Source organism: Phasianus colchicus, chromosome 9 (genome assembly GCF_987193195.1).
Source record: "Phasianus colchicus chromosome 9, bPhaCol1.hap1.1, whole genome shotgun sequence".
Taxonomy (NCBI): Eukaryota; Metazoa; Chordata; class Aves; order Galliformes; family Phasianidae; genus Phasianus; species Phasianus colchicus.
In genome coordinates this window covers 21,306,700-21,332,497 of record NC_143444.1, presented here as the reverse complement: position 1 = coordinate 21,332,497, position 25,798 = coordinate 21,306,700, and the positions used below count along the sequence as shown (strand labels likewise).

Below are 25,798 nucleotides of genomic sequence, written 5' to 3'. Positions count from 1 at the left end.
GACATTTTTTATTTCTTTGTGAGTTATAAGTTTCAAATATTTTTTTATTCTTGCACGAATTGGAATAGATGTATCTGAAACTGAGAGCATCATATTTCATCCTAATTGCCTGAGAGATGCTCAGCTTGTCAGGACTCAGCATGGCATAGCGGATGATGACACTTGACAGTGAGTCAAGTGCAAGGACTGCTTTTAAGCTTCCGAGAAGATCGCTTCAGCCTCTTCTATCAATTTATTCATGTAGATTGCAAACTCTTCAGGAGTGAGGCCAGTTCTACTGTTCCTACCATTCTGATCATGCACTGCTGTGAAATAAGCTGATAAGCTTTTTCTTGTTATCTGCATTCCTCCTATATCTTCTCCAAACTCTTTAGCTTTTCATTGACTAGCAAGAAGCAACAAGTTTTATATGGGGTACTACACAGCTTACAATATATAAACTGTTTCATGTGCAAATTGTTATGGAACAGGATTAAGGATGTTGTGGAGTCATATGGATCTTCAGCTGTACCTTCTGTAGGGCTGAGACTGCTGAAACCCTTGTAAAAGTGCTGCACACCACTGAACCTGCCCAGCAGTAAGTGCTGAGATTTTGTTTCCACCCTTTTAACAAAATTAATGGGCTACATTTATCATAAATAGTAAGAAAAACAGGATGGAAGAGTCTTTCTCTGTGTTGGATGAGGGAGATATGACACTGATAACATGAAGCTAATTAGTTCTGAAGGAAAATAGAAGCATTCTTCTCATTAATTTTCATAAACTTTTTCATAAATCAGCCCTGTTGGGGTGGAATTGACTCCTGGAGAAGAGGAAAAATGAATCCAGCTCTCTAGGTAGCGAAGTTTTAGTGATATGTCAGGTACCCATTATAGCTGGTTAGTGGAGAAAAATTGCAAAAAAAAAAGTGGTTTTAAAGGAATTACTCCTTAAAAAAAAAAAAAAAAAAAAAAAAAAAAACCTACAGAATAGCGTTTTAAATATGTGCTTCTCTTCTTGATTAACTTAATCTGAATTATCCTCGATTAATAGCTATTCTGTTGAATTACCTTTATCAATAATATCACCCTTTACCATAAGCTTTAGATGAAAGCTTGATCCATTTAAACATAATTTCACTTTTTTTTTTTTTTTTGTACAAAAGTGATACGTAGACCACATTTCCCAAAGGCATTCAGAATCACAGGTTTAGAAAAAGGAACGTCTCTTTAAAACAGCTGGTCATAACTGTGCATGCAGTGTGTAGCATACTGCAACTATTTATTGAGAGAATGCAAATTTTTAAAACTTGTTTATGAACCTGGTAATGTCTGAAGAGAGAGTTCTCTATCTGTTGTCTAGACCAGAAACTAAATGGTGGATAAGCAGCATGACTACTGGACCTCTTATGGAACTCTTAATGACTATGGGTCTTTGATTTCCAGTATTTTATTTCTTCTAAGTTCATAGTGGAAATTATTTTTGAAACTGACAGAAAAAATGTGAATCTTTCATTTCAGAATATTATTAGAAATATTTAATCTGTCAAAACATCACCTATTATGTCCTTGAACAAGCAAAGAAACTAAATAAATAGTACCACATATCTTGAAGGCATGCAGCTGGCATATCCCTAATGAGATTTATTTATGTAATGGACTTACTTTGACCATTAAGTCACATGGCATAAATAAAATAGGTTAGGACAATTTGAAGGAAATGATTTCTTTATTTAATTTGACCTGAGCAGAATGATTGAAGAGAATTCTTGACGAAAGATCTCTTTGGGATGGTGTTGCATTGTCTCCATTCTGGAGAAAAGAAGAGAAAATGAGTTAATATGGTTCAGTATTTTGTATCGCTTTGTAGGCTGTTTATTCTTATGTGTCAGAATATTAAAGAGGTGACTCATAAGAGAGAACATTTTGTCCCCCATATTTAAGATGGACAAAAGAAAATGAGGCTGCTGTTATGAGTAGAACAGTAGTTCCAGACTTGATTAAGCCCACTCATTACAAATTACACCAGCCTCAAGAGTAAAGAGTCATTTTGGTAGTGGTGATGTGTGTCTCCCCTGGCCATGGAAGGATGCGCGTCTGTGGAACCACAGAAAAGTCAATAATTCATACAATCATAAAGAAGACATCCCTCTATTATGACTGAATTGTCATACTGGACCTCAAAAAAATATTTTTCCTATTGTTAAATTTAATATTGATTAAAGCAAGCCAAATGCACACCAGCTTCCAAGATATTCTTCAATGGAATGCTTCAAAATTCATTGATTTTTAGGAACTACACTCTCAGATTATTTCTGTAGCCAATTTTTAAAAAGTAGTTAAAAAATGTTTCAGTGGCAGACATGCTCTATGATCACCTTGCTGTTACTTTGTTCTTCTTGCCTCATTTCTAAGAGCAAGACTTGTACAAAGTAACACATAAAACTATATGGAAGAACTACATACAGTAGGATTTGCATCATTGCACATATATGCAATGATATAATAGAAAAGGTGTCAATAAAGTACCAGATACACAAGGTATGCAAATGAAGAAGAAAGAGAATTATATCCCTCAGTTCTTCCAGTTATAAGCAAGTTAGGTACTGTCTATAGTAATCAAATAATTTTAGGCTGTCAGTATATGATTAAGATAAAAATCTGTCTCTAGGTGGGAATGAATGTAAATCAATAAATTAGTGTAATGAATTTCAGTAGCCAATTGTAATATTTTGCATTGGCTGGCATGATCTGCTGGTGAATCATTTGATCAGTAACTAGCATCTTCATTTGTATGTTTATGCAATTGTTACTAAGAACAAATGTGAGTAAGACTGGAAATAATCAATTATTTATTTATTCATTTTGTGTTCCATAATCTGGCTTGGGCTCAAAACTTCAGGGTTTAGATATTTTTTTCCACTTGAAGTTTTGTCTGTGTGTTAGACTGCTGATGATAGATGCTTGAGCTCGTCCTTCTGTGTCAATGCAATCTGGCTGCGATAGTGTGGTTGAATTCACCTCAGCTCATGTGTAATGTCACCTCATTAAGTAATTGCTTTGCAGGCCTGCTGGTATCTCAGTAACAATCTGTTTATTTGGTATCAATAGGCTCATCATCCATTTGAAGGCCAAATTCTTTGGCGAAGGGAGTGCCTCTGAATGGACTTCTTGGCTACTTCTTGTGACAGGATCAAGATCTACATGAAGATAGAAAATCTGTCTTTGCTCATGGTGAAAAGATCCACAATACAAATATGAGTGTTCCAAATTGTAGCAAACCTCTATCCCCCACGCCACCCCCTTCAAACTTCACAAGAGAAACAGAATTTTCCTCTTTTTTTCTATCCAAAGCAACACTCACCTCATTCAGCAGTTGACGAGACACGTCTTGTTATCAAGAAGAAAATAATAGAACTTCCTTGCTGATAGGAATGTTTAGAAAATATCGTTATCCACAGTTGTACTTCCAGTAAGAGCAAACAGTCCTTTTTTAGATGTCGGCGGGTGGAAATGTCAGCAGAAGGATGCACAGTTGTTATGATTCCTGATGACCCTTCTTGTTTTTATTCCACTCTGATAGTGAATGTCTGCTGGGATGTTGGTGTTTCTAACCTCCTGGGCCGATTCAGGGCTTGTTACAAAACACTGTTGGTTTATATTTAGCTACCTAAGAATTTCCTCCTTTAACTGCACTGGACAATGTCTCAATTCAGGCAACACTTCAGCCATAATTTGTGACTGCTTTATCAACTTCTTAATGGTGAAACAAAAAAGGCTGAGTGGCATTTAACTGAATGACAAAGCCATATCTGAGCTGATCAGTACATTCTGATGAACCACACTTTTTTCTTTTTTAATAGAAATGTATTAACATATTTTAAAATGAGTATTTTGAACATGCTAGGATACTGACTGCATGTATTTTATCTGCTTCCTTCAAAAACAGAGCAAACCCATGATTCCGAGACCACATTTTTAAAGAGATATATCACAACTTCTACTGGATGATCCTAGTGGTCTTTTCCAACTTTTATGATTCTATGAATGCAGTGACCCCTTCCTCTCCATCCTCACAACGTGGCTCTGTAATAGAACTTGGACAGGGACTGCTCCCCAGGGATGCAGAAGCTTCCCCAGGTCTGATGGCAGGGGCTGAGGTGCAGCAGTTTTGGTCACTTGTTTGATTAGTAATAGGAAATGAGGAAAGCTGATCCTCATCAGTACAAAAATGCTTAAATTTGTAGTGGCAGTTTCTGCTCCTCATGCTGTGCAGAAGAAGGGGCTATCTTCTATGCCTGCTGTCTGAAAAAAAAAAAAGACTTGATTGTTTATGTACTTACTTTCCCAACACTAATTCTTATCCTTTTCCACCATTTCATGCTGAAATTTCACGCTGCCTCCTTTTGGCAGACCAATGCTTTTCTTAGTATGCACTCTCCAAGCCTGCGTTTTTCCTCCGTACTCTAACCCATGCGCTGAGACACTTCTCCTGACTTTTCTCTTTGGCTTGAGCTGCCCAGTAACTCCTGCCTGCCAGGATCAGGGCCTTGAATTCATTGCTTCCTTTCCAGCAGAACTGCCCCTCATTTCAGGAGGAAGATGGGTGAAGACATCCAGCTAAAAAGGAAAGGCATGGCACAAGCTGCTTGTAGTTAAAATCTCTGTCTCCTTTTACTTCTGGAGGAGGAAACATAATATAAATCCATTTTCTCTGAACTTTAATGACAATAATATGTTTTGAGATTTTTTATATTTTACTGTGATCTTTAAAAATTTTTTTGGGAAATTATAGGTATCATCAGGAAAAAATGGTCATTTTTTTTTGTTGTGTGATAATATGCCTAAATCTGACAAGCAGAAGAAGGTCAGTGCAGAGAACTTTTAATTCTTTTGGTATTTGACTTCAGGTACTGTTTGAATGAAAGGATTTAGCTGGCCCGTATTACCTCACTGGTGAATCAGGGAGAGGTGAATTGTATCTACAATATTCAAAACATGAAGCTAAGCAGAACTATAACGTTAGTGGATTTTCATTTTTAAATTTTCTTTTGAAATAGTGCTGGTAGTAGTATAAATGAATGCTGTCTCTCAGTGTAAGTAAATACAAGTTCTCCATCATCCTTACGACAAATTCTGTAATATTTTACAATTTCATTTTATATTTAGGCATATTTTTATAGTAAGAGTTTTTTTTTTTTAATAAAATTCCCACTCAGTCCTGCACACTGATGGATGAAAGTGAACTCAGAAATTATCTGTAAATTCAACCTGAGAATTTGTTGGGACTCCAGGAACACTTTGATTTTCCTGCCTTATTTGTCACAGAATTAGCCCCTCATCTGGCCACGCTGTTGTCCTGTTGCTCCAGTGGGGAAATGTCCTACACAACACTGTTAGCACTGAGTGATCTGTTAGGTGCAAGGGATGCATCTAGAGATGTGCACATGTGCATCCCATGCAACATTCCCTGGGCTGTCTGTTCCTGAGCCCCCTCTCTACTGTGAAGGGATGGTTGTGCAGAAGTGATGAAAAGTAAAGGGGCATCTGGCAGTCAACAGATGCAGGTTCTCAGTTGCCACAAGAGCTGTGCAGTTGCAGATGCAATGCCGTGGGCAGCAGCTCATCCTACCAAGTGATATTGTTGCCTGATGCTATAGTGTGAAGAGGCAATGTGGCTCTCCCATTACCAGGGACCACTATCTGCACGCAGGCACAGCAAGGCGGCACCTGCTCTGGGCTGGCATGCGAGAGATACTCTCCCGCATCTCTCCGGTCGGTGGGTTCGGTCTCGAGCCATAGAGGTAGGGCCTATGCTCAGCGTCTTCGAGGCCCGAATTGGCGAAGAGGGCTGGGAAAAGGCGACGCTGGGCTGGGGCAGGTGCTGCACGCCCGGTCGGCGGCACCACCGATATCGCCCTCTCCGGGTCCGGCAGCGACGGGCGGAGAGGGAGGCCGGGAGGGAAGGCGGAGGCGGACGGGAGGCGGGCGGCGCCGGGCGGTCGCCGGGGGGAGGCGGTGGCTGCGGACCGGGCGGCGGCGGCCGGCGGGGGACCGCGCTGCGCCGCCGCGCCTCTCCCGGCGCGGCGGAACGGAGGTGAGCGGGGGGCGGCGGTGGCGGAGCGGCGGTGGCACTCGTGCCGGCGTGGTGGGGCGCTCCGCCCCCGGCGGCGCCGCACTCTTAAGGGCGCTGCTCGGTTGCGCTTCCCCGCGGCACCGCTGCCCTCCACGTGCCGGGCGCTCGGAGCCTCGCGGTGCCGGAGCTGCCGCGCTGGCAGCCTTGGGCAAGGAAGTGGGGGGGGGACGGTACTCGGTTCGGGTGCGTGCCGGCTGCGCTCCCCGTCGGCGGTCCTTAACGCTTGTAATACCGCTGGCGTGGGCTCAGCTGCTTTCATCGGATCTGTTTCAGTAACCGAGCCACTTCACTGCCTCTTTGTGTTATGCGCTTTTAAAACCTACTGGTTCTTTCTGCATGGGGAGTTTTTGCCATCAGGAATGTCCTCAGATGAGAGATAAAGTGTAGAGTAACTCGCAGAATTGGCTACTCTATAGTGATCGCTTCAAGTCCAAGTTCAGGGAGGGTACAAATTCTCTGGAGGCTTCACTGCCGGTTGCGTTAAAGCTTTAAAATATCGGCTTGTGAGAGGAGAATGACTTGGAAGATGTTGGGACATTGTTTTGAAAGTAAGTGCTTAAAGTGAGGGAAGAAAAACAGTGTGATTATCATCTCAGAACATTCCCAGTCCAGTATTTCATTTTTGACTGCATTCAGGTTGGTGAATACTTTCATTCTAAGAGTACGTTACAAAAACATTTGTTCATATATGTAGTTGAACTGTAAGAATATACTTATTTCTCTGATCAGATGTATGTGTACATTACGTATATTATATATTATACTTGCAGAAAGTATCAAGGTACTGTAAAATACGTGTATTGAATAATGCATGCAGACAATTACTTTATCCTGTGGCTGCTATTCTATAATATGATGCCATATCATAGCACTCAGAGAATAGGAAAATTAGATTTGTACCACAGACAAACATTATGGGATTTCTGTTTCAGGTGTCTTTTGAACGGTAGTATGCTTTTTGCACTATGTATGTCTTATTATTATTATTTTTAAATTACAGATGCCTTCTGCTTGCAAGGCTGCTGAAATGTGTTGAGCACTGCTTCTCATCTCCTAACCATGAACAGTTCAAAATCACCAGGGCTGGCTGGATTTGGAATCTTAAAAAACACAACCTGCCACACGGAGAAGAAGATTTCCGTTTTCTTTTCAATAATTTTCATGACGGTGGGAATTTTGTCCAACAGTCTCGCAATAGCAATTCTCATGAAAGCGTATCAGAGATTTAGACAGAAGTCCAAAGCCTCTTTTTTGCTTCTTGCTAGTGGCTTGGTTATCACCGATCTCTTTGGCCACCTCATCAACGGAGCCATCGCAGTGTTTGTGTATGCATCGGACAAAGACTGGATTCGGTTTAACCAGTCCAACATTCTTTGCAGTGTTTTTGGCATCTGCATGGTTTTCTTTGGTTTGTGCCCACTTTTCCTGGGCAGCGTGATGGCTGTTGAACGTTGCATTGGAGTCACCAAGCCAATATTTCACTCCACAAAAATGACTTCTAAACATGTGAAAATGATGTTGACTATGGTATGTCTGTTTGCTGTTCTTATAGCTTTGCTGCCTATTCTTAGGTTTAGAGCCTATCAAATTCAAGCATCGAGGACCTGGTGCTTCTATAAAACAGAACATGTTGAGGACTGGGAAGACAGATTTTATCTCTTACTTTTTTCTTGCCTTGGGTTACTGGCCCTTGCTATTTCATTCTTGTGCAATGCTGTCACAGGAATTACCCTCTTAAGGGTCAAATTTAAAAGTCAACAAAGACAAGGCAGATCGCATCATTTTGAAATGATCATTCAGCTCTTGGCTATAATGTGTGTTTCTTGCATTTGCTGGAGTCCATTCCTGGTAAGAGCCTAATGTGTTTGCCAATTTTTAATGCATGTCACTGTATAAAACTTATACTTTTTATCTCCAGGTTTAAAGGTGATTTAGCTGCTATAATAGCTCCAGTCATATTTTAATGTATTTATTTTACAGAATGTTGCCTGTGATGTATGTACATTTGCTTCTATATCAAAATTACTAATTATTCTTTACCTCTGGTCACAAGTGAAGTACACTGAGCAAATAAAATGTGTAGGGAATGTGAATACCGGTGCTGTGAAGCAGGCAGTGGTAGCAGAGGGGTAGTGGAATAATTTAAAACAAATATTGACCTCGTCCAAAAATTCACTGAAATCTTGGAGTGGCAATTCTATTTAGTCTGTACTGTGGTTCCTGTCAGTTTTTATTTATGCTAGCCTGTTCTTTGTTATTATTACAGTTTACTGCTACTTGCGAACTATGCTACAGAAGATAACAGTTAAGAACATAAAAATTCTCCATTCCATTAGCAGGGTATTAAAGGCTTTGCTTTAGAGTTATGTAAAAAAAACCAGCAGTTGGCAGTAGGTTAATGTAAAAATTTGGTTCAGACCTGATCAAGCGGTGTTTGTAATCCAGACAGATCTCTAGCAAAGCTGCTCTGTGCGCTCAGGGCTTTCTCAGCTGTGCGGGCTGTAACTTAGGGCTCCGTGCTATTAAGTGCTGTGACTCTTCCAAAGCAGTCAGTGGTGCTCAGGGTACTGTGTGCTGTCAGTGAGTGGTGTCAATGGAAATGGGATTACGATATGGCAAAGAATTTGACGGCTCCTGTGTTATGATGGCTTTTTGAAGGTGTTTAATGATGTAAACCCAACTGAAGCTGTTTTAATTTTTTGCTAGGGTGAGAGAGGTTAAGTAACAATTAATACTAAAGCTCAATTTGTATCCTAGATACAGCGTCTGATAGTTTTTCTCTGACGTGAACAAGGACTGAATTTGGTTAGAGTTTACAAAAATAGAAATTTAAATCTGAGATCTGAATCGGATCCAGTCATATCTCATCTTCTCACTGGCTTTGGTATAGTGTGGAGGTACCTGAACTGCTTCTAAATAGGATTCCAACGGCTGCAGCAGTTAGGTACATCTGGCAGATAACAGCCAATTAACCCGCTGTCACAGACATGAGGGAGAGTGCAGTGATATGCCTATGCCTCGCTGAAAGGCACAAAAACTGCCACTTGTGTTCAACTGTGACAGAATTTTCCCTGCTTCTCTACTGATTTTTCTAGACTTGCTCTACCACATAGTTGAAATTCATGTTAGCTTTTGTCAGTGTCCTGATTGCTGAATATGTAGCATAAATAAAGTCATCAGAGCAGTCCAGCAAGCTCATGTAGTGACCTTACTTCCAGTAACTTCCAACACTTCAAAAATTAATTTGGGACAAGACAAAGAATGGTTATCAAGAAGAGCAACAGAAAGGATAGTTTTAATTTTCATGGGTAAACAATATTTTGTCCTTCTCTGACATTCATTTTCGTACAAAGTAACTTTCCTTAAAGGCTGCAGTTGCTTGTCAAAAGAGCTATGGGTATTTTTCATTTAAAGAGGTGTTTATCCAGCATTTGAAGGAACACTGAGTTGCAACTATTCTGTTTGCTCTTGGTAGCTTGGGTGATTTCTTATACTTTTCAATTTTCATTTATAAAACCATTTTTTTAAATGTTGACAATCTTTAATAAAATCACAGAGCTACTTTTCTTATAAATATTGACCTTCATCTAGGCTGTAGTTTACAGTGAATTATTATTTCAGCAGGATTTTTTTTCCAGAGCCTTTTTAGAGCATGGTGGTCTCATCACCTGGTGATATAGACAGTGAATAGTTTCTTCCTTAAATTTGGTACTTGGTAGTTTTTGAGAATGGGTTGCATAGAAGGGTGATGCACGACCAATTCTGGTCTATTCATCAGGTGCTGTATAAATTTCATGGCGTAAATGTCTCATGCTTTCTGTGCATTGCGAGCTCTCAGTGTTTTGCTCCTACATTGTTTGAACTGAGGTGCACCAAACTATCACAAAAATCAGCCCATCAGTATGGAAAAGAGTTTTCCACTATGAGCAAATAAATGTGAGAAATGAGAAGTTTAAAAATTCTGTGTAAGATAGGATTTACTTCTTGGAAGTAAGTTTCAAGGAAGCGAACAATTAGTGTGTTAGGCAGAGAGTTTGGGAAGTGCAGCAAAACCTGATTCTTGGTGTAGACTTAGCTATTGGGATTGCAGAATATACATCAAAATTAATGATCTAAATTACCAACTTTCTCTTCGCTTTGAAAGCATTCTGCTCGGAAATCACGAAGAGAATTGTAAGTACTGTGTTAATGTAGCAAGCTTCATTGAACAGCAGTGAAGCATGCAGATTGAGTGGAATAAAGTTTTGCTAAGAACGTACTGCTAAAGTGCTGCAACGAAGAGATCCAGAATTTATCAAGGTGTATGATTTATGGTGAATTGCTGATTCAAATCTGAAACCTCTCAGGGCTTTTAATTTGTGAAATTAATAGTTTAGATTTCATAGTTTAGGCAGTTTTGTATACCTACAAAAGTTTATCTTGAAATAAATATATTCAGGCATCCATAAATGAAATTATTTGACAAAATATCTAATTACATGATTGTTTTGCATTCATTTGCTTGTTTAATTTTTTCTTAAGGTGAAATCTAGAAGTCAGTGTCAGTCTGCAAAAGTGGGAATTTTGCCCATGCCCTCTGACCTTCGGGCGTATATGATAAAATGTTATTTGAAAGTGACTCACCCTTGTCCAAACCAAAACAATTAGAAACCAAACAAACATTTTGAAGAGAAAGCAGAGGAAGGTGAGATAGTTTATGCCACTTGTGGTTTGCAAATACTGGGGTTGGAATTTATTCAAAGTGATTCGCCATCCGACAGGGGTTTATTTTGTTTATTTTTCTTCTGTTTTCAATCTAGTCTGGTGTTACTTCAATTGTCATACATGCGTGGATAACAAAAGTCTATCCAATATTGTAGTCTGGTGCAGATTTACTTTTTGCTGAATTTCTACATATATATATATATATATATATATATATATATATATATGAAGTGGAGTTATGTCACTGTCCTTTCTTAAAATCTCTTTAAATGGCATTAGACACATCACCCTTCACAGTGCCCAGTGTGGAAATGAGCTTGCAGAAACAGGTGTGTATACAAAAAATACATAATATTATAATGTCACCATCCCCATATTAAGACACCTGGAGATCTGAAACGTTTTGCAGAAACAGAGCCTGTTTGGCTGGGACTGTTTGACAGGGACTTTCCTCTGATTTCTTTTTTGAGGCTCTCTTTTATCTTGTTTGCTTCTCAAAAATGGGCAACTTTCTCAAGTTCTTTGCAACTGTGTAGGAATCCTTCCACTGGAGAGTGAGAGGAAGAAGGAATTTATCATTTAAGGAATGTTATTCCTTAAATTTTTCCATAATTCTTAATTATGGACAGCAAGGGTTATGTTGGCTGGGAGTTTACAACCTGCTTATTCCTTTATGAGGAAACATTTATATTCTTTTGAGGAGCTGAAAGGGTGAGAAAACTGACACAAAAGGACAAGTGAAATTCATGAGTTTTCCAATAATCTGTGTGGTCAGTGATTCACAGAGGCACATTTATTCTTACAATCCAAATCATTTTGTTTTGTGATGGATAATTCCAGGAATATATGTTCCAAAGATAGTAACATCGACTTCCATGTGTAATAAGTCATCGTTTTTTATCCTTGCTTGTCTTAGGATATGTGAATTTTGTTGGATAAATTTGGTCCCGAGGGCTTGGATTCTCAAAGCAAATAGCTGAGCTGGAGCATTTTGTGACAAGCACTTCTGATGACATAAATTGTTTTATAAAGTTGGCCTGCCGTGAAACAGCTTGGCTCTGGAGCTATGTTCATTTGAGCAGATCCTGACTTCAGTACATCAGGTTCTCTGGGGCTCAAGGGATAGACACATTTTAAATTCTATTTCTGTGAAAGCAAAGTGAACTTCCTGTAATTATGGACAGGAGGGATTTATTTCACAGAGAATTTGTCTACAAGAACAAATTATGATATGGAGAAAAGTCTAATTCTTTTCATGTGTGAAATGTGTCTTAGCATGCAAAAAATACTGTTACATTTAAATTATTCTTCTTAAGATCTTTTTTCCATACAGTTATCCGAATCCTCTCATTCTGGTTTCACCTCCCCTTTACTGCAGAAAATAGCCACTTCTGTTTTTCTTCTTCTTCTGTCTTTCTTTCTTCTTCTTCTTCTTTTTTTTTTTTTTTTAAATCTCAGTTGTTTATTTCATATAATTAAATCCACTGTTGTTCAGCTGCTATTTTTACTACCTAGGTTAATTTCTAGCAGTCGCATCTCATGTCATCCGTTCCCTTTCCAATTTGTTATTCTAATTGTGTCTGAACTCTGACTTGGTGTCCTCCGAATGCAAAGAGGTTCAGTGGTTGCTTTTTATGCGTCTAGGGCTGCACTCAGTTTCCAGATTGTTGAATCAGTCCAACCAGAATTCCAGTCTTAGTGGTCCTCCAGTGGAAACACTGCTGGAGGTGAGGGAGGGAAGTGCTGTGTTGAAGGGGTGGCTCTCGGTGCAATATCCTTACCCTGGCCTCTGATCCACCACTGGATATTTCAGGTACTGAGGCAAGCTCACGGTTGGTATGTGATAAAGGAGGTTGGTGGATTGCAGGCTTTACAGTAACTAAATTCTAGGCCATGTTGTTGCATATAATAGAAGGCACTCTTCTGTTGAAGGCAATCCTCTGTGCGTGTCGTTTTCATGTTTTTGTGTGTGTACTCACATATATACATGCACAACAATACTTTGCCAGGAGTTTATACCCGAGTTGCACTTGAAGAGTCTTAACATGTTCTTTTATAAGCTGTCTGATTTTCCTTTATACTAATGTTATGCTTATATGAGTAAGGGGGATCATTTATATGGGCTCATTGCTTTATTAGTGCTGTTTGTTTGCCTTCAAGTTTTGTTGGCTACTAAAGAACTTAAGTTACTTAAAAGTTCTCTTGTGCTCTCTGGCTGGTGATTTTCATAGTTGGAAAATGCAGCAGACATAAGTCCCAGGATGCTGGTCCATATCTCACTAGTGGGGCCCTTGTAGTTGAATGCAGGGCAGCCTCCTGGCTCTCCTGGGTGGCTCCTTATGCTAATAGGTGTTGCCAGTCAAAGCTGCAGCCTACATGAGCTTGCTTGCTGCACAGGCACTATGAATCTTAGAATCATGGAATTAATTACTTAGGTTGGAAGGGATCTTAAAGACCTATTCCAACCCTCTGTCATGGGCTGGGTGCCCCCCACAATATCAGGCTGCCCAGTACCCCATCCAGCCTGGCCTTGGGCACCTCCAGAGATAGGGCACCCACAACTGACACTCAGGGTTGCATTGCTGAACTGTTGCTATGCCATTCCTAACATTCACTGTAGGCTGAAAGATACTGTGAAATAAATTGCAGACTTTAGAGATTAGTGAGACTGGGAGGAAAAGAACACTGATTTGGGGTGAGTAGTGCTCAAATGAGTAAGCCCACCTAAAATAATATTGAATTTCAAAGACACTCTTATAGTGTTCAGAATCATTCCTTCATGTTTTCACCTTTTGCAGTTTGTAGAGCTCTTAATGTCTTTGCCTTTCTGAGAAATATGATTCATTTTTTAAAAATGTTTTTTACTGTGGGCCAGGACTTAGTTTATCATAGACTACTTAGAAAGTCTCTATTAAATGTGGCTGTTTGTAATGCAAATGTAAATGTTTGCCTCCCTCTCACAGAAGTCAGGCAGTTGAGCAGTTCTCAACAGTAAAGAAGAAATGAACAGTAGTCAGCATGTTGTCCTGCGGTAGGGATGGGAACTAGGAAAGAAAGATCTAAGGCTGACAGGTTGTCCTCTACCAGTAAAGACTGGAAGAAGCATAATTATAGTTTTTGTTATTTATGTTCACTTGTGCTGTTTAGAAAAACTTATGTAAAGCGTTTTTCTGAAAATGCAGTGCCATCAGGATGCAATGACTTGACTTTGCTTTGGAGAGATTAAGTAGGGTAGGCAGAATTCCAACCATGTGAAAACACTGCATTTTCAAAATAATGCGCTACTTCACTTTTCTTTCAAAATTGCTTGCCACTTAATTTTTAAATTTGAATTTTAACTACAGAATTAAGCCATAATAGTCTATAAATTGAAACAATATTTAATTCCAGATAATGTCAGTGGCTATCACAGAAAATTTTGATTTTTTTTTTCAACTTTGAATTTACCATTCATATTCTGAAAACCTTAACTAAGTTACTATCCTTAACCTCCTCTTCTTTGTTCAATTGGCATGCTGTGATAGATATAGAAAGATATAGAGGTGCTTTCCAATTTTGTTTAATAGGAGTGGACTCTCCCTGTTGCCTAGGTATGACACTTATTCAGGCCTTTTTTGCTTGAAAATATCGTGCACTGCATAACCGTTTTTGGAAAATGTCATACACTGCATAACCATTTTTGGATTGTTATTTTAGGAAAGATCTTTTTTCTGTCTATCAGAAGCCTTTAAATGGTAAACTTCTCGTGGAAAAGTCTCAGGGACAAATACACCCACATGGAGTAACTCCAGAAACTCACCAGGTTTTACAGGACAGACTTCTGTGTGCAATACACATTCATATATTTTGTAAGATGATCATTGTGTTATTATGGTGTTAATTCTTATTTATAATCACTATGAAAAATACTACTTTTTAGCAGAAGTTACTTATCCCTGTAGTGCAGAATCTGTTAATGTCTGAGAGAGTACTTTGGTTCCATGTTTGGGAAATAGTCTGTTTAAAATAGAGCAATTCTAATTCAGTTCTTTCCATTCTTGTTTCACCTGCTTTTAAGACTTAAATTTTACATTTAAATAATCAGGAAATGAGGAATTACAGCTGTTTACTTGTATTATAAACTCCTGCAGAAAGGGGAAGTTCTGCTTATTGTGTGCATGTACAGTGTGGAGCAGAACAGGAGCACATCACCATACTGGGATCTGTGAATGCTGCTCTTAGAAATCATAATGATCAGGTAGCAGAATGTTGCCAAAATGACATTGCACAACAGTTATGGTGAAGTTTTGGTAAATGCAGTTTATTTTTTCAGATTCATTCTTGTATTGGATGAGATTAAATAACTAAGGAGAACCTGAGTTCTGCTGTAGGCAGTACACCACTTCTTGCTGAAGGATACTTCTTATGTACCAGAGACAGAGCAGGAGAGAGGTAGAGAGTAAGCTTTTTTCTTACAAGATCCTCTTAGTGAGCTGTGTGAAGACCTGTGTGTGTCAAACTGCAGGTTTCAGCATTGGAACTGTTTCTGCATGATTGCCTATAGGAGGCTGAATACTAAACTCCCAGAAACCAAGAATTACTTTCTTATTGGAGAACAAGAAGTTAATGGCTGATCTTCAGCTTGCCATCTCAGACCTGTGTGCTGCCAGCACTCCCATCTACCTGACTGCATAAAATGGTGTTAAAACAGTCCATACAAGTGATAGTAATTTGTTGTACGATTTACAGTGTGTTAGTGTATTAGAAATAAAAGCGAATCTATGTAATAGTCACTTATGTTTACCAGGAGTGTGGGATTGCAGAAGCACTGGGAAATAAATCACTCTTAAGTGGAGATTTGATTTTTAGTTTCTTCTTCACCTAAAAGGTTATCCAACTGCATAGCAGTCCCTTCTAATTTATTTGCCAACCTTAGAAATAAAAATATTTTAAATTAAATATTCCAATTTTGTAAATGTAATTTAAATTTATTAGCTCTGGTAGTTCAGTTCGTAGCTTCTGAGTGCACTTCTCCCAAGTGATATATAGAATAAGTTACTTTAGAAAGGGAATGCTTTACACCTTACTTTTCCTCCAGCCAGATCTGTAAATACAGCAAAGCAGATAGCATGAAGTCATGAAGTAACTAGCATTTCAGTCCATATTTTAAAATGTTCTCATTTTTCTTTATTATATAATTATATGTATAGTGAACATAAACATAAACATAAACATAAACATAAAATATAACTACAGATTAACATTTTTTTTTTTCCTATGCTCATGTCATCAGGCCTATAGTTTCTCAGAACATTAAATAGGAGATCTGACTCCTTTGATAGATAATAGGTTCATTACTTTTTTTAGACCTGTCATTACTTGAGGCCTTGTGGGCATGTTGCACATCAATGCCATCTGCATTCTAGAAGAGGTGAAGAGGCTACTATGTGTCATGACATACTCAGAGTGGAATTCTTCTCCCTTTTTTTCCTGCTTCTACTGTGTATAGGTATCTGTCATTTCAGTTGTATCTGCCTTGAAAACCTGCAAAAGCCTGCATTTTTGAATTTAAGGAGTGATTACTCCAAGAAATCCTTGGAGAATTCAGCCTAGACTTATGAAATCTGAGAGAATGATAAACATGACAACCAGCAATGCCTGCAGCCTTTATAGGATCACATTTTTCTGCTCTTGAAGAAGTGAGAGGTTTGCCTCTAGTTGGTAATAGGTGCTGAATCTATATTGCATCTTTCCTCATATGTGTAAATCCAGTGGAGGATAACTTTAGTAATGAAGTGGCATGAATGTGATGGTAATTGGAAAGGCAATCTACTTCTAAGGCATTCATTTGATCTCTTGCATAACAGTAAATGCTGAGTTCATTGTGTAGTTATGGACCTTTGCAGCTCCTTTCTCCTCTTCCAGATTGTCTGTATGTAGTCTCTTCTTTCTCCATTCTCACAGTTGTTTGCCTTTTCCCAGTATTCTGTTTCTTGTGATTCTTTATTTGGGCATTTGTATGAGTCAGTGAAGTTATATGGCTTCTGTGTAAATCAGTGAGAGTATTTATTTAATCAATTAAAGATATGATTATTTTCCAAGTGATTGTGAAAGTGTGCAAGCAAATCCAATACAAAAGAAGTGATATACTAATTCCTGGCTATGAAGGTTTTACCAGCTGTCTCTCTTGGAAGAGGGGATGGATCCTGAATATGTATAGCTCATACATCTTTAAACACTTATTTTGCTATATTGTGTTTCTCAGGATAGTCCTTATAAATACTCTATTGTTTTCCGGTCCTGAGAGATCTCACAGTTGTTCTTCAAGTTTCAGCATTGTTGTGTAAAAAATATTTTCATTTTATCTGTAAAATTAATTTTCCATGCTAAATTTTTGCTATATGCCTTGTTAGGCAGCAACACAGTCTATGCATTTTCAGTATGAAGTGAGTCATCTACTGTTTTCAATGCTAAACTCTTCTCTATCCATATCCATTGTTCTTTCAGTTCAAGTAAGTTAATCAATTAAACTGCTAGAGTAATTATATTGTCAGCTAGCTGAACAAAAGTATGTGTAATTTTGAGGGAGAGAAGAGAAGGGAAAAAAGACCATCAGTCTAATATTGAAAAATCTGTATTCTTTTGAAGAAACAAAGAGAAACGGACTGGAATGTTTTATTCAAGGCCAAGCTGAATATAGGTTATTGTAGATACTCTTCAAGTGGAAAGCTGACAGAAAATAAAAGCTCTGGTTTTAGTTTTAGCTAATATTTGCTAGTATGTGCACACCAAAAACATTGCATTTCTGCCTTACAGAGAGCATGATAATGCCAGAGGCAGTTAGGATATAAATGGTGAGTATAATGTTATGGCACTCTACATTTTATTCAGTAATTTTGATAAATTCTTGCATACATAAAAATGTCATTTCAAATGATGCTTCTAAATGTTTGTTCAGAAAGTATATTATCATGCATAAATATTTTGCCCGGAGCTGTAAAAACAAAATGGTGAAAATATCCCCCTGGCTCTAGTGGCACAGTAATAGAGTGCAATAGACTGTAAGTCCTCTGCAGACCTGAGCCTGCTTGAGGAGAGCAGAAAGCCAAGAAGAGCTGATTGGCCTCAGCGAGGAGTAGTTATCAGGCAAGGTCAGGTGGTGTCTGTATGCTGCCAGGCTGTGGTCCTTTGCTGTTTAGTTGAGGTGAGGTCTGACCTACCAGTTTTCAAGAGTGGTTTTGATCTTGCCTGAAGAAGAGATACTCACATTCATGAGGCAGTGTCATTGACTTTTGAAGAATTAACTGATTATAGGATCAACTGAGTTTGAGAAAAAAAGATTTGAAATTATGTTCACAGGCTTCATACAAAATGTTGCATTATGTTTTGCAGAATGACAGAATCATAGGGATTGGAAGGGATGTCTCAAGATAATCGAATCCAGCCCCCACTGCTAAAGCAGATTCTGAGCTCTGAGTGTATTTTCCTTCACAATACCTATAAGGCTTACATAGATCTGTGTTATAGATGACAAATACATGGAGCACACAGAGGCTAAATAAGCAGCCACAGGTGGTTTTGCAACTTCAGCTACCTCTGGTCCAAATCTTTTCAGATTCTGTCTCCTCCTCGTTTGTGTCCTGTCTTTCCCACAGAGGATTGTGACTCTGGCAGGGAAGATGTCTTGGACTCGTTTAATGGAATATTAAATAAATAGGAATGGTTAAGGATGTGTAATATGGCAGGTAGTTGTCACCTTTCTTGATTTATGTGTGATAGATTGGAACTTGATTTCAAGAAGTAGACACAGATTTTCCCTGAGCTGAATAGTGAGCCAGTAGATCCATTTTGTTAATTTAAAATGATATTATTATTATTATTTTTTTTTTACAGAAAGTATGGCAGAAAAGGAGAATCTCTTATTTTAATTCTGCTTGTGAAGAGCTGATTTTGCAAAACTGTACACATGGAGGCAAAAATAAAGTGAAGCATACTCAGCTTTGTTGCAACAAATACTCAGTTGATATACTGCAGTATTTATGAAACTATGTATGCAATCTGCTCTCAGTGTTTCTTCCTGTTTTTAGGTGATACAAAATTGTACATCAAATGTACATGGAATTTTGATTTCCTACTCTCTCTCTTCCTCTCCTTTGCATTTATTTTCTTTAGTTTGTCTTTAGAGAATATTATAGAGAATATTATAAATTATTGTCTTTTAATCAGATCTTACCTACAGCAAACTGCAACTTCTTTGAAGTGTACTTGAACAATGGAAGTTTCAAAAACTTCCAGAAGTTAAAAGAAAATGAAATAGATATATATTTTTCGTACCCATAGAGAGCAACACAGTTCATGGAATGCTACCCTGTGTCTAGTGTGGTTTAGAAGGAGGGGATTTGCATGTTGGATTCAACATAGGCATCCGTGACAGTGGCAAAATATAACAACACTGCAAGTACTGAAAAAAACATGGACTTACCTTGATGAAAATTCTCATAAATTCTTTCAATGGAATCCTAAAGAAGTTTAGGAAGGTTTCTAAGGCTCCTACAAAGAAATGGAGACTAAGGTTGACCTGCAGCGGAAGACAATTTCTGATATTTGTTTACAAACAACAGAATTTGCCTGTCTGCTCTTCCCATACCAATCTTTTGGTGACGGGCTTTTATCTGGTTTCCTGAAGGATAAGGATAGAACCTGTTTTTAGAGTTTACAAGCTGAAATGCATCAAAATAATACTAAAGTTTGTCTTATTTCTTAACTAGCTTTAGAGTCTGCTTCTTGTTTTGACTGACTGTCCTTCAGGCTTCACAGGAATGTAACCGATCAGCGCTGCCATTTAACTTGTTAGTTATTCTCATATAATTGAGATCCAATTGAAAGGGAAATTAAAGACATGCTGTTTATATTTGGAAAGTGGTGTGAAGCTCTGGAGCTGCTTTTTTTTTTTCTTTCTTTTTTTTCTTTTTTTTTTTTTCCATTTTCTTGTACTGAGCTCTGTACCTAAGGGAAATACCAATTCTCTAGTACTAAATGAAAGATGCAGTTGCAGAAGACTACAATTTCAAAATGTTCTAAAAACTTTTTCATGTGACATTTTGAATTTTGGAAAGTAAGCTTTATTTGCAGTAGAAACCTAAAATTGGAAAAAAAATAATGGAGAAGTTTAATGCATTCTGTCAAGTTTGTACTTGACACAAGTTTGGACTTGTCTGTATTTATTCTGGGGTACAGGGAGCTCTTTGGTCATAATTCAAACCAGCACATGAGTCAGAGAAACTTTGTTTAAAAAGTCAGTGTTTTTAACTAATGCTTTTAGAGTTATTTTCCTAAAGAACATTTGAATTGTATTGGTTATATCAAGTAATACTTCCATTTTTTCATAAGCCAGGGAGACATATTACAGCTGTAACCATAAAAGCATTGTGTAACTCAGCAAAATACTTTTTGGATTTTCAGACTACTAAATATGTTAGAAAATGTCATGAGTTACATTTCTTATTTACCAGCTGGGAATTAATTTTTTGAGTCATGCTGCTGAATTTGCATGACTGTTAAAATCAGTTGTATAGATCAAAGGCAACCAGATAGGATACAATCACAGAATCATCAAGGTTGGAAAAGACCTACAAGATCATCCATTCCAAACATGTTGCATTTCCCTCTTCCTTCCTGGCTACAGGCAACAGAATTCCTTAATAATATTAACCTGATAGTCCTGCAGGAAAGGAAAAAAGCACATTGTTCTTTAAATTGGTTTCTCAGCTTGGACCTAATTATTGAGCAGTATGACTTTCTCATAACTATGGAGCAAAAACAGACTGTGATTTTGATTCAACTGAAAACTTTAAGGGATGGTAGTGCATGAGGCCTTCTAACTGTTTATGATTTCAAAATGATTTGAATTTAAAATTAAATAAGGATGAATATTAAAGTGATAGTAATAATTTATAATGAACTTAGTCTATGTTCTTCTCTTTATTTCTTCTCTTTATCCTCTGTTGGTATGTCTGAAGCCTTCTTACATGTTGTCTTATGTACAAAAGAGCTCCCTGAGCAGTGCCAACTGTTTAGAGGGGTGGATTTATTTCAATTCATACCTAGAATACTCTGTCACTGCTGCTATTCTGCCACGTGTGTTTTAGGATAAAAATACTTAGGATTATCTTGTGCTTGGAGCTGGACTGAGATTCTTACTCCAGGCCTATATAGAATTCCCAGCCCCACAGATCTTCAAAAAGTTGGTATATTGCTTTATGATGGCGTTAGTTATGCCTCCCCTCCCCCCCAAATAGTTTCTTATATAGTTTCTTATTTTTGAATAATACTCCTAAATAATTTAAGAAAATTCTTATTTTATGAAACAAAATCTGTAGATAATATTTTATCTCAATACTTCCAATATTGGGATTCACAGCTGACTTGCTTAAGCATTGAGCTACATGCACAAGCTGTATCTTCTCTTTACTACCTGTACTCAAATGCATTATTCTATGTACATCCAGTGTTCATAAGACATAACTTAAATGTCCCAGATGAAGCTTATCCAAGTATCAAAATCTGTAAAATTATGTATCACATTTCCTGATTGTTAGATAGTGTTTTAAGGACAGCCATTATCCAGACAGAGTTACTTAGTGTTTAGGTAGCAAGTTGAACAACAAATGAGTTTATTCACTTAGAATTTATTAATACTAAATAGAAAGGAATCTCAAGTTTGCTAGACATGCAAGAAAATGATATTTTTTTTCAAAATGCAGATGCAGCTACTCTTCTTAAGTGACCACCTCTGCTGCCTTTTATTCTGGGCATAGAATTCATTTGGATTTGGCATTTATTAACTTTGCAGAATGAGAGAGAAGAACAAATGGAATTTTGAAGTACTCAGAGAAACATCAAGAAGCAAATTAGGAAGCTGTATATCTGTATTAAGCCAAACATGCTATATATCAGATAAGAATGTTAGTCTGAACTATGTTGTGTTGTCCTTTGCTGCCAGTTCTACTTACACGAATAAGGAGTACTCCATCTGAATTTGGCTTGTACTGGATCTCTAATAAATAAAATGTTGGACTGTCTTGAGAAAACGTTCAGTGCAAAAGTCAAAGGACTTGTCTAAGTTTGGGTGGGCTGCTGATGTCAGAGAGGAATGCACCCAACAGTTGTGGGGTGAAAGGCAGATTCAGTAAACTGACTTGTAGTTATTTGTATTGGCATGGTGCTCAGACATTCCTCCCCCTCCGCGCACTGGTTCCCAGCTGTGCTTCTGCCAGTCTTACCAGCTTCCCTAGGAATGTTCCTGTGGGCTCTCCTCTCTGCTCCCACAGTTATCCATGCAGAAACTCTTAACCAAATGCCTAACCAAGCAAATACAGTCTCCTTTTATGCATTCACTCTCTTTTGTATGGAAATTTATCCCCAGGAGTGGTGACGTGCAAGATGCAGACCAGGCCTAGCAGTACTGAGAATTATCTTTAAGAAGTAAAATGGGTTTGCTAGAATCTTGACCAGTAGCTTTTTTCTCTTCATTCATTTTTTTTTTTTTTTTTAGTTTTTTTGTTTGTTTGGTTGGTTGGTTATTTACAATGTATCTTTGTGAAAATAGGACTCTGCTCTTGTACAGACTGACCCTACCTCTCATCGGTCAATAAATCAGTGTACTCATAGCATCAGTTGCAAAATATCTCGTTTCTTAGTTACTTAACTGTATCACTTTAAATGCTTTGGAACTGAAAGCTGTACAGTGTTTCATCCTACTACCAAAAAAGTCTTCATGTGCTTTTAACATTAATAATAGAGAGAGATAATTTACCATCCTCTGTCACATTCCTGGCTTTACACAGTTGGGCTTTCTTCACACAGGAACTCAGGTTACAAAACCTCAGTGGCGGAAAGCCTACAGAGGTCTCTGCAGGGCAGGAACTCCAACACTGTATGTTTCAGCTGGGCTGGTGATTCAACGCTTAGATTGCAGCCCTGCAAGGCTGGAGGCCAGCCACATCTTATAGAGCTGTGTTGGGCTTGTGTGCCCATTGAGTGTCCTCTGCCAGAAGTAATCCTGCTATGCTGGACTGAGAAACTGTCCATGTGCAGTATTTCCTTCATCCTTGCAGGTGAGGAAGACTCTCAGCAGCTGTGCTTGCAAGAGGAAGGATATTGGTGGCCTATGTCACTGTGGCTTAAATTTTCCTAGAAACTTAACCTCTAATCCATCTTATATCTCTAGGGTAAATAAATCATATTCTGTTGCATTCCTTGTGTTAAAACGTTCTTTATGCAGACTTTCACGTTGAAGGTATGAAAAGTAAATATTCTTTGTAAAATTGTTTTGTTCTAATGATGTGCTCTGTCCTTTAAAAAATGCAGCTCTGGAATAGTTTTGTCATGCCTTATTGGCTTAGGTTCTGGTTAATTTTTCACTCCTTGCTCAAATCAGTTTCTGTTTTTGGAGGCTCTTCTCTGTCTGGTCACCATCATTCATTTAAGTTTCACAGTAGTTCAGCAGAAACATGTATTCATCCTATGTAAGACATGAGAGAATTTATAGAACAGTAGCTGTTACATGCATGAAAGTATTAACTTCACAATGGAGATACACTGATGCTTTGAAGATGTAATGCTTAATGATACTGTTGAAAAATTTCACTCATTTACATGCTCTCTTGCTGTATTTTTTGATGCATAATTTTAACGTTCAATTTTCAGGTGTCAATGGCCAGAATTGGGATAAATGCAAGTCATTCAAAGGAGAACTGTGAAACAATACTTTTCGCTCTCAGAATGGCAACATGGAATCAGATTTTAGATCCCTGGGTGTATATTCTTCTCCGGAAAGCCGTACTTAAAAACCTGTACAAGATCACAAGGGGATGTTGTGGCATGCACATCATAAATTTACACATGTGGGAACTCAGCTCCATCAAGAATTCTTTAAAGGTTGCAGCAATATCTGAGTCACCAGTAAGTTCCAAACAAATAAATCTACAGCCGCTCAGCACGACAGGGCAATAAAATCAGACGCAGCATATGAAGAGATGATGGAAGCAATGCTCATAGACGGGCAATACTTTACAATGAATTCTAAGGGTCAGTGGTTTGGCATTTGTTTTTAATTGTGAATGATTTTCTCCTGTTGGTTATCAGTTTGATATTGCTACTCCAGAAGATGCATTTGAATGTTTTAATTCACTTTAGTGTATATCCCTGCCAAAACTGGCTGTAGAATGATAAATCTCTGTAGATTTCTCCTAGATACTGAAGAGAACAGGGTTCCAAATCCTTTACCTTAGCAGGATTCTTAAAAAAACATACAGATGAGAAAATGATCTCTAAGTTTTTTAAAAGGGGTAGCTGCATCTATTCCAGTACTCCCAAAGCTTTTGCAAAGTCATTGCTTCCTAGGATAAAATCCACCATCCTTTCCCTAAGGATGTTCTTTGCTTCTAGGCAATTCATTTTCCCATTGGATGTATAAAAGATGTTTTATTTGTGGCTAGCTTACTAAGTAATCTAGTTTGTTTGGTTCATTGACTTGAACTCTCAGTTAATTACTGCGTGAATTTTTGGGAGAGCTCAAACTTCATCAGCATATATGTCCCTTCCAATCCCTGATAAAATAGTAGGTTCCCTGTGGGAACACAGTTAGAAGCAGATGAGCTCAGCTTGCTTACAGTTACATTTTATACCTATTGGTGAGTTGTTAGTCTTTTCAGTAAATTTTATTGAAATTAACAGACATAAAGCTGTGGTTAGTCTGTATAAACAGTATGGCTTATTTTATTTTATTTTTTATCCCCACACTGAAGAAAATTCCTTGAAGGGTTTCCGTAGTTAATAAACAGAAACACTCCTAAGGTACCTGTGCTCAATTTGTAAAAGGTCACACAAGTCTCATGTATAACAGTTGTAGGGAACTGCACTGTGTGTGTGGTTTTTATTTGTGAAAACAAACTGCATACTTGATATTTGCAGCATCCATGACTGAAGCGCTGAGTACATGCAGTATATCTGAAGGTGTACAAAAATTTCAAGGACTTTATACAAGAGGCCCTTCACCTCTATTGCTGCTAAAAGAAGCATTGGCTTTTGTGAATGTACTTTGTTTAGAAGCAAAAATGAGAAGGATTATTTTAAGATATAACTATTTTATTTTTACCTATTTAACTTCAAATAATGAGTGAAATGTTAGCACATTTGGATTAAATAGTTAAAAATTGATTCACTGGGAAGGCAGTCTGAGAAACCATAACTGCTTGCAAAGTACCAATTCATATTGTTTGTGAGAACAGTTTGAGTTGGAAAATAAAAAAACTCAAGAAGTTTAAATATTTCAATTTTTTGTTTTAAAGTGGCTAGAAAATTAATGGGTTAAATAAGCTTATAATGAAATGAAATGCTTTCGTTTACCCTAAGGATTTTTTCTGTGATTTATTTTGCCAATCACAGAAACTACAAAATGTGTATGTATTTGATGCTGGTATAAGCTCAGCACTGTAATTTCTTGTGAGTTCCACAGAAATCTGGGAGCATTCAGTCAGCGCTCAATTTGGCCTTTTCATTTTGTAGAATGTGATGTCAGTGTATCTGTTGACATAACTTATTTGTTTTTGTTTTAGCAGCTGCAGAAAAATGTTGGTCTATAAATTGTTGAGGTGTTTGATCAGTGAATGAAGCTCATCAATGTTTCATTTTGTTATGTGAGTAAATGTAGCTTGTGTAGTTCATACTGGTCGACTTGTAAAACAGAAAAAGTTTATATGTATATGTGATTTCTAATATTTTGTGAACTATTGCAACTACTGTAAATTGCAGAGCTTCATTAAAGTTATTAAACCATGTCATGAGAGTTATGATATTTTTGTACGGCAGAAGGGAACCTAAGTTGCTAAAGTAAGCCTTATTACAACCCCCCTGAATTCAAACTGACCAGTGCCATTCAGAACCATGACAGCAATGTGAAGGTAGTAAGGAGGACAGTGAGGATACAGATAATAGGTCT

At 37.8% G+C, this 25,798-nt stretch overlaps 1 protein-coding gene across 3 annotated transcripts; it reads left to right on the top strand.

Annotated features, from left to right (window-relative positions):
* Nucleotides 1-5,570: 5,570 nt before the first annotated feature.
* Nucleotides 5,571-25,619, top strand: PTGFR (prostaglandin F receptor). 3 transcript variants are annotated; one of them, XM_090146460.1, is made up of 3 exons: nt 5,571-5,757; nt 7,115-7,641; nt 23,506-25,619. In XM_090146460.1, exons 2-3 carry the CDS (start codon nt 7,174-7,176, stop codon nt 23,809-23,811), a joined length of 774 nt encoding a protein of 257 aa, XP_090002586.1. In that variant the 5' UTR covers nt 5,571-5,757; nt 7,115-7,173; the 3' UTR covers nt 23,812-25,619. The 3 variants fall into 3 exon arrangements, with proteins under 3 accessions (XP_090002586.1, XP_090002585.1, XP_031460449.1); XM_090146459.1 differs by lacking the exon at nt 5,571-5,757 and adding an exon at nt 6,027-6,075 and having other exon boundaries at nt 7,115-7,962; XM_031604589.2 differs by lacking the exon at nt 5,571-5,757 and adding an exon at nt 6,199-6,750 and having other exon boundaries at nt 7,115-7,962.
* The last annotated feature ends 179 nt before the right edge of the window (nt 25,620-25,798 follow it).

Excerpts from the sequence above, each read along its gene's own strand:
- PTGFR (XM_090146459.1), top strand. The coding sequence starts at position 7,174 with ATGAACAGTTCAAAATCACCAGGGCTGGCTGGATTTGGAATCTTAAAA. Across the intron at positions 7,963-23,505 it reads TTTGCTGGAGTCCATTCCTG|GTGTCAATGGCCAGAATTGG; the intron begins GTAAGAGCCTAA and ends TTCAATTTTCAG.